This window comes from Corticium candelabrum, chromosome 6 (genome assembly GCF_963422355.1).
Source record: "Corticium candelabrum chromosome 6, ooCorCand1.1, whole genome shotgun sequence".
NCBI classification, from domain to species: domain Eukaryota; kingdom Metazoa; phylum Porifera; class Homoscleromorpha; order Homosclerophorida; family Plakinidae; genus Corticium; species Corticium candelabrum.
The window spans coordinates 3,831,929-3,841,311 of NC_085090.1; the positions used below are offsets into that span (position 1 = coordinate 3,831,929).

Genomic DNA, 9,383 nt, shown 5'->3' on the forward strand with positions numbered 1-9,383 from the left:
ATTGTTTACTTGTCCGAAGACGGTCAATCTTGTGGCTCAAGCAAGTGGATTCTACAGAGATACCACCTGACACGAGTATGGGCTTGGAATAAACTGAGTAACTCCATCATAGTCCCCGTAAATTACGCATTGCAGTCGTTATGGAAGAACACATATTATCGGATTGCTGTTGGTATAAGTGATGGACGCATTACGTCACTGGTCGGCTGGTCTCTGGACATGAGCACGAAAAAATGGCAGTTTACCGTTATTCTCGACATTGAAGAAATCGACGTGAATGATAGTCCTGTCTGGACTCTTCGAAAAAGCACGCATATGCAAGGAAACGTGTGGCTCATAGTGTCAGACAAATACACAACGTTGATCACATCAAACAAAAACGTCCAACAGATTTCACATCATTTACCGCCTAGATTTAGCTTTTCACTCGTCACTATCAACTCGTCGTCTGCGTTGCTGTTTGGTGGTCTTAATTACTTCTCTGACGTTTTTAACGATCTTTGGGAATTTTCGCTGACACTTCAAACTTGGAAGAAATTGGAACCGATTGAAAACGATTGGAACATTTCATCAGCTCGATATGATCACACTGCCGCTGTTATGGGCTTCGACATGTTTGTTGTTGGTGGAACAAACGATAGCATTTTTTGCTACGACGAAGTGTGGATATATAATTTGATTAATAATTCGTGGAACATTTTGAAATCAATCAATAACGGTCCACCGTTTTTTCTCACTGATAATTGTTATTCTAATGTGGTGGCTCGAGCCGGAATGCTATGGATTGCTGCCGTATTTCGGCGTCGTCCCTTTGGCATTTATGATGGAAGATTGCAAGTGTGGACGTATATTGTTCACTTGCAGACTTGGAAGTTGGTTACTGCTCAAGAACCGGAAAATACGGCGCGCTACAAATTTTCCAGCCTAGCTTTTCGGCAAAATTTTTTACTCAACCTGGAGCGTGACGATATGTTCTATATGAAGGTTGGTTGTCCTAGAGGATTAGCGTCGAGCGACATTTCTCGTGTAGCGTGCGCTAGATGCAAAATCGGTTTCTACGCCGACGAGGGGTCGACGGAGTGCCGTCAGTGTCCGAGCGGAACGACGACGAGAGGCGAGGGTTCGTCAACATCAAGCGACTGCAACGTCTGTGTCGCGGGTTATTGCGTTAATGGCAGATGTTTTGTGATAAATGATACTTCGACGCAAGTTCCCGTATGCACGTGTACTGTCGGCTTCATCGGTTCTCACTGTCAATATGCAATGTATTACTACGTTGGGATGGGAATCGTATTGTTTGTAGGTATTCTTAGTGTTTCTTTTGTTGTGGTACGGCGCATCATAACAAAACGAAGAGAACACGAATCGGCTCTGCGTCGTCACATAAAAATATTGAATGACGCGTGGCAGATCAGTTGGCAAGAATTGAAACTGCAGAACGAAATAGGAGGCGGAGCATCGGGAAGAGTGTGGAGAGCACAATACCGCGATATGGAGGTTGCTGTGAAGATGCTAATTGGAGAGGACGATCCAATATCGTCGTTAGAATTTGCGCGGGAAATTAAGTTTATGCAAACGATACGTCATCGAAATATTGTACTGTTTATCGGAGCTGGTAAAACGAGTCCACAAGAGCAACCGTTTCTCGTCGTCGAGTTTGCGCATCGGGGTTCGTTACGTCACGTACTGGAGGACGTCAGTATTGATATGAGTCCGGAGAGTAAGATAAGCTTTGCTTTGGACGCTTCAAAGGGAATGGAGTTTCTTCACAACTTGGACCCGCCGAGGATTCATCGAGATCTGAAGAGTGACAACTTACTGGTTAGCCGAAGTTGGATTGTCAAAGTTGCTGATTTTGGTCTCGGTGTTCCTCTTCGTGGGATAAAAAGACGGAAAACTTCAAGCGCAAAGAAGTCTTTAATTAACAACAGTTCATGGATTGAGCCACTGTTCCATATGGAAGAGATATGTGAATATGGTATCGGGACGGTAAGATATCGAGCACCGGAGATGTCTCGACGACAGAGCTACGACGGAGCTATCGATGTTTACAGGTACACGCACTGTGGATCGTTTATATGCGTGCATGAACAAGCTTGTTAATTTACACACAATAGCTAGCTTATACGCAAGCTTAGCGTCAGCCCAGCGTAACCACCAACGTAACGTCAGTGTCTTACTACATAACGCCTGATTCCATACCCAGACTCTTTTATATAAAAAATTTATTTCTATTAATTCTTCCACTTGTAATTTTATCTCATCGTCAATTGCTACGTCTGCAAAGTGACAATATTCAAAACTCCTGGCTTCACCTTTAAATCTACGTGCATTCTTGAGTAACGCTGCACTTCCTTTATTTCTCTTCTTCTAGTCAGAAGTGACAGTACAACATGACTAGCTCCATTCGTCTCCTAAGTTGTAAGCAGTGTCTGTAGCTTACGTCTATTTCACTTGCATGTTTTTAGCCAACCTTGCACCTAGCCGAGAACTTCCGGCGCACTCGACCGCTTCGCGAAAGACAGTATGGACGCTATTACGAGCCTTCCTCTTTATTAAGTTGGCAAAAACTAAAGCGTAAAATAGAAAATACTTGGCACGACAATTGTTACACGAGGTACAATAATCTAATGGATTGAGGTTTACCTCTGTTACGCCGACAAGCGTACCTTGACGTCTTTTCCAAAGAAAATTTTGACATCTCGAGGTTGCGAAACTCGTCAAAATGAACTTCGACTCACACAAAGAAGATAGCAATCACATCGAACTGTTTGCGGTCTATGTAGCCTCGCGTTCCCTGCAAGTTCGACAAATCTAGCGAGCAACAACCGTTGCAATCTCGTCTAAAACAAAACAGCGGAAGCTTGTCTTGTTGCTGTGGAGACAAGTTGACCGTTAGACTGTTGAAACTCTACTAGCATTAACAAGTGATAAATTTGGAACTGTTTAACTAGTGGTCTTTATGGAACTTTTATGTCATGAATTATAACGATTTTATTTTGTCAGCAGGGGATCAGGTCCCTTATTAACCCCGTTGGCAGCGACGCTACGTTGTGACCGACGTCAAGACGTTGGACTAGACTCGAACTCTAGTCGTACGTTATACCGGAAATAATTCAGTTTCCAACTACCGATCAACTGTCGTTCTATCACTCACGTGATCCAGTAGTCTGTAACATGCAGAGACGACAAAAAATCTTAATAAGAAGGCATACAGCAACAGCAGCGAGATACAGCACTAGCACGTGCGCTAACAACGTCCTTTGACGCCAGAAAAGTTTCGCTGCAGATAAGACGGAGCTGGGTTGCGCTACTGTAAATTATTAAATTTCAACGTCTGACTACGCAGAGCTACTGTTCGGTTTGCGTAAGTTAATGTAAAACAGTATTAAGGCCATAACAAAACATTACGTTTGGCAAAATTAAAAGATGTACCCGGTCTGTCGGAATATTATTTTTGTCCGTTGTATTTAGAAGTTGTGTTCCATGTTTGTTCACTAATGACTAGGATACCAAGATGAAATACATTTAGATGAAAAATGATTTTAGCCAGGTATATCCAAATACAATGGGTAGACAACCCAGAACACAATACATCAGACAAAGTAAGCATATATATATATATATATATATATATATATATATATATATATATATATATATATATATTAGTCAACCAACAACATTCAGTCACGTGGCACTTATTGCTTGCACGTCTAAAGTATGTGTTACACGTCGTCAATCATGCATTGCACGTGCAAAGTACATGCAGTTGATCTAGACTTCTACGTACTTGGAAACCGGTCGCAGAAAAGCTAGAAGTAAATTGGATCTCGATCAATAAGCTACGTCCTTGTACATGACTTCGCGCTGAAACACTGGCATGAACATCTACGTAACACAGAAATTGCCAGACATTTCAAAATATTGACAAGTCAGTCTCTCAAAAATTAATTGTTTTGTTATGGCCATAAACTGTATTTCATTGCCGTTTATGTATTAGTTTTGGAATTGTGCTTTGGGAGATTTGGTCACGTGGCTTCCCTTTCGAGCAATATCGGTTTGGGTTCGAGGTTGAAGCGGCGGTAGAAAGAGGCGAGCGTCCCTTCATTCCAGACGATTGCCCGGATTTGTATGCGACCGTTATGCAAGCTTGCTGGGCTGAATGTGCTCGTGAGCGACCGTCGTTTACTGAAATTGTCAGCTGTCTGAACAAATGCATCTGAACGATGTATGCTGAAGTCACTATAAACACGTAGACGTGCAACGACGCATGCAGCAAGGCATGAGGTATATACAATGCAAATAACGACATTTAATTTCATTTGTATTACATGTCTAATAGATTTAACGCTAGTATACAAGTTTTGATTTTAAGAATAAAGGTATTGTTTACTTATCTCGGCTATCTACTGTTAGAGCTGTTGTTATTATGCATGGCAATAGAGCCAAATTGGATCTACAGAGCTGTAGGATTCGTCCAGTCTTTAATCACCTCGCTGGTTGTACTTACTTTGTCAGAATGATTCTTGATTTGGGGCCAAAGTTACCAGTAAGCTTTAGATCAAGTCAGCATGACTGTAGATTATAGATTTCTCGACACCCATAGACATACACATAGGACTCTAAAAGGAAGGCCATGTGCACGTGTACAGCAAAAATTGATTATAATCTTTCGTGGTATGTAATTGAAGTATTTGTAATCTCGTTCGAGAAGCTAATGTAGCATACGTCTGCATGAATCTAAACAGGGTGAGCAGATCATGCCATCCCGGGCCAGCAGAGCAGGATTTGTCGAAACACTCGGTCATAACAGTATGAGCCCACGTTTAATACCGACATTCGGAGACCGAGTCGAATCGTGCTGAACCACATGCAAGTGCTTATGTAAACGGAGCTACTATACAGATTTTGAAAGGAAATATGTCTGTCAGCGTGTTTGTCCGTTAGTCTGTGTGCTGTGTGCTGGCGCATAACTCCAAAACAGTTAGTCATGGCGGCACTTTTGCTCACCCTTCATCCGGTGATAGCAAACAGTAAAATCGTCGTTGACTACCAGAGTTTCCCTGAAAATCGTGAGTTCTTGCAGATCAAATCTCTTCCCTTCCCGCTCAAACTTTCTAAGAAAGGAGCATCGGACCTCAACCAAATCTGAAATATAATTCTTGACCTTGCTCGATATATACGAAGCGTATCGCTGAATACTAAAAACGTGGATTAATGTCAATTAAAATACAATTTTTACTATATCCGGGTCCTAAAAAATACGCCTACCTTTGTTTACCTGGACAAGTAGCGTCCACGTTCACTTGTTTTGTTTAACTAAAGCTACAATTTATAACGACGACGTATACAAATGGAATGTCAAAAACGCTACAAGTCAAGAGTAGAGGCATATCCAAGAGTTGTGTACACTCTTTTCTGTATCCGGAATTTTGTACTGTACGAGAGTGTTTGTAATAATTTAATGTGTTAACTTTTGAAGCACGCGGACATCCATTTCTTTCGTTGCTACTTGTTTTATTGATTAACGTCAACAGCCAGCAAGACTACGTCATCTACAACAGATAGGACGATATTTTTGTAGTTTAGGCTATTGTTGCTATCATTTGCTACATAGCTGTAACTGCATTTACAACCTGCACATGTCTCTAGTAGTGTCATTATGATGTTATCTCAACGTGCCATGATGTAGCCAATTACTTAGGTGTTAACAGCTCTACCACCTACGTTTCCTGCACTATTTTGTATTGACCAAGACTGTGTTCCAAATCAAACAAAAGTTTTTCTTTTCGAAAACAGTTGTCAAATCCGTCTGCAATAAATCCTAGACGAGCTGCTGCGGCTATTGCCCATCGGTCAGGGTGACTAGTTCTTACGTTGAATACTTTCTAGAAATAGAACATAAACGTGATTTTACAATGTTGTAAAATGTTTTTATAGTTGTCGGCAGCATGCTACTTTACTAACTAGTGAACTCAACATTAATGCATACAAAACATGCATCTGATGGTTCCAAATCTTAATTCTGTTAGCATTCAACATTTTAGTAGGCAGATGTGATTAGAAATATTTAGGTTTGCTTAATTAATTAATGCTAATAAGACAGTTTAATAAACATTATTCTGGTTTGATGTGTAGCGCATGAGTGCTCGATCAACGTAATCTTTACCTTGTTACATCTTTCTTGCAGAGTTGACGTTGCTAACAAACTTGTCCACATATTCTTGCCAACACTTGTCTTTCTGTAGTGACCATCAGCAATAAGACTGTACAAAGATGATGCTTTGTAACTGAAAGTGATCCATCTGAGAGTCCCGTTTACTTTCATTCCCAGACGAAGTTCAGTAAATGGTAGCGTCCAATACGAAGCCAGTTTTGCTTCTTTGTCGTCTATTGCCAAGCTATTTGCCTGATATGTCGTTCTGTTTGACCAGAACTTGCTCGCATATTTGAAAGTGTCTTGAGTTGCATCCATTTTCATGATCAAAGTCCAACCGTCTTGAGCATCACAGAATACCTGTTGTAACAAGAATGTTAGATTAATTTACTAAATTATATTAGTTGATTAATAATTTTTAACCTGAAATGGAGGGTTGGTAGAGGAAGGTTTAATCCAATATTGTCCATTTATTGAAGACGATTTGTATTTGAGTGCTATTTCCTTACAAGTAGATGCAGGCTGCAAAGACGAGTAACCAATACGTGTAGAGCTGTCAATTTGTGGTAGAGAAAGCCATTTGCTACCGTCACAGAACTCAATTTTCCTCACTTGCTGGCTGTACTTCATAAATCCTAAAGTGATGGAGTCAATCAACCTTCTTCTTACTCTTAATGCGTAATAAATTTTTAGATATGTTTTACCTTTACTGCTACTGGAGCAAACGTCTGTACAAACAATTCCCGGTGGTCCTCTTGGTCAAGCAATGCCCATAACCCCGGGATCACCAGTATCCCCTTTTGAACTAGCTGTCCCTGTGGAGCCATTCGAACCAGGTCTTCCTTGGCGCCTTTTGGACCAACTTTTCCTGCCGTCCCTCTGTCACCTAAAATTATAGAATTGAAGATACTCTTTGCAAAATATATCTATTTCTGCTGCCTAGAATGTAACTTTACATCTATTCGCTAATTATTATACGAAAAGACTAAATTAGTTTATTTCTAATTTTTTTTAAATAATTTACTATTAAATATATATATATATATATATTACTTGGTAGGTCAGATGCGCTATATTACTTGAAACTTCATCGATTTTCAAGTTACTTGTATTTGATGCTGTAGTTGCATTGAATTTAAATGTACTAACAAAATGTAAGGAGTCCAGCAATTATTTAATTTAAAAGTGACTTTCTATTTAGACAACAACAACCACTTCTTTTACTTTTTCTCCTTTTAATCCAAGGACGCCAATAACACCTTGAATAACAGAGTAAAGATTGATTTGCTATGTAGTGAGCCACAGTAGTCTTGGTACAGACATACAGTCTCTTACCAGAATTGCAACCATTTCCTTTCTACAACAGAAATCATTATGTTTTTAGTGACATGCAGTCACGACGACATGTTGTGTGTCAACGATACCATTTCTTCTTGTGACGCCACGTTGGCGCTCAGTAGCAGTAGCAGCAACAGCACAGACAGGCGCATCGTCATCAAAGCAAAATGCTAAGACGTTTCAAAGAAATCCGATTGTAACATTGGTACTGATTGCTGAAGGTCTAGATTGTTATTAGTCAGAATGTCACGAAGCATATTACATCATACTCCGTTGCTAAACGGAAAATACGATAAAGTCCGTTCAGATGAGTTTACCCCGGAAGTGTAGGCAGCTATTGCCCGCGGTAATTGGAAACGATAGAGTACACTGTTTACAGATATGGGTTGTACACGGAGAGTGGCTCAACGCGCTACCACAAACTAACACTAAGTTCAAGCAATCTCCTTCTTCCGCACAGTCCGTACTTTTGTAGAAAGACATTCTTGCAAGAAGAAACCAACTCCCGGAAGTAATCATCTCTGTCGTGGGCAAAGGTGTTTGTAGACTAGAGATCAACTAACTGAGGCCGTGATTACACTAGGTTTGGAACTGTGTTTGCTACTGCATAGTGTATAACCAATCAGTTTACAACAGGAATGGTCCTAACCCTGCTTGAAAGAGCGGGTCTACCTATAATGATATACCTCTTGTCAAAACATTCAAGTCTGACCTTACCGCGTATCAAAGCAATAAATCAAAGAAGAATGATCTACTTTGTGTTGGTCTGCTTTGCTTGAAATTGCGGATGGGGACTAAAACTTTCCGATGGCGATTGCATATTTCAACACTAGTCGCCAGCTTTGGTAAAATCTACTACGTCTGCGGCGCTAAGCGGCTTGCAGTCTCTGGAGAGTCAAATTGCGCTTGCCTAGCTAATTAGCTAATCTTTTTTACTGCTGAGTGGCAACTTTTTACACTTTGCTGTAATGTGACACTCTGTAGCAGGCAGGTTGGATTAATGCTGTAATGGTGTGACCGCATCTTATTACTCACTTCCGCGACCGCATCTTATTACTCACTTCCGCGACTTCACGTTTGGGGAATAGAGAGAGACGCGTGTATACTGTACAACTGTACATGTTGTTGGCATCAACAGCACAACACAGCTGGTAGCAACACACTTGCAGGTATGTTCACACTATTATTTGCAACCCTGGGTTGAGCTTGTTATCATATTTGAGTTAGTGTTAAACGTTGCACCTGCTCCAAAGAATGCTAGTTTGCACTGGGTTTCCAAACGGTACAGTGTACAGTAGGGAAGTTGGTTTGCGGTTAATTGTGTCTGGTTTGGAGCTATCAAAACATTCCAGCTATTTAGCACGTAGTAACAAGAGTAGGATTCTGCTTAGCGCATAATGACAAGAGTAGTAGCATCGTCTTACTGTGGTGGGTGCTGCAGAAACGGAGAGTCAAAAGCATGAATCTCGTGTGTGCAATATGCAATATGGCAGAGGAAGTCGTCTTCATTACTATCGCAGTTATACTACAATGTACCGAATTGTTTTGTCGTCCGTTATGCGGGAGTATGCTAACTCTATTATGAGACACCGTGTGTAGGGATTTCTGCCAAGAAAGTAGCGTGCTATGTTACAAACCAGGTAGTGAAAACTAGTCCAGTATGAAGGGTTGTACTATATGCTGATATATAAACTCCTATTAAGCAAATTAAAACATATCATACCATAGTTTGCAAACCATATGATACGCCTTTCATCATAACAGCATTAGGAGATAAACGGTAAACGCATTTAGAGTATACGTCTAATTTTTAAAACGTTTAGTGACAAAATAGATAAATTCAGTCTAGAGCTAGAGAAAAACTGCACGCCAAATACAAAGTAGA

The 9,383-nt window shown here is 40.6% G+C and overlaps 1 protein-coding gene across 1 annotated transcript; it reads left to right on the plus strand.

Annotated features, from left to right (window-relative positions):
• The first annotated feature begins 950 nt into the window (after positions 1 to 950).
• LOC134181420 (probable serine/threonine-protein kinase drkC) lies at positions 951 to 4,309 on the plus strand. The gene is made up of 2 exons (XM_062648699.1): positions 951 to 2,054; positions 4,004 to 4,309. Exons 1-2 carry the CDS (start codon positions 970 to 972, stop codon positions 4,224 to 4,226), a joined length of 1,308 nt encoding a protein of 435 aa, XP_062504683.1. The 5' UTR covers positions 951 to 969; the 3' UTR covers positions 4,227 to 4,309.
• The last annotated feature ends 5,074 nt before the right edge of the window (positions 4,310 to 9,383 follow it).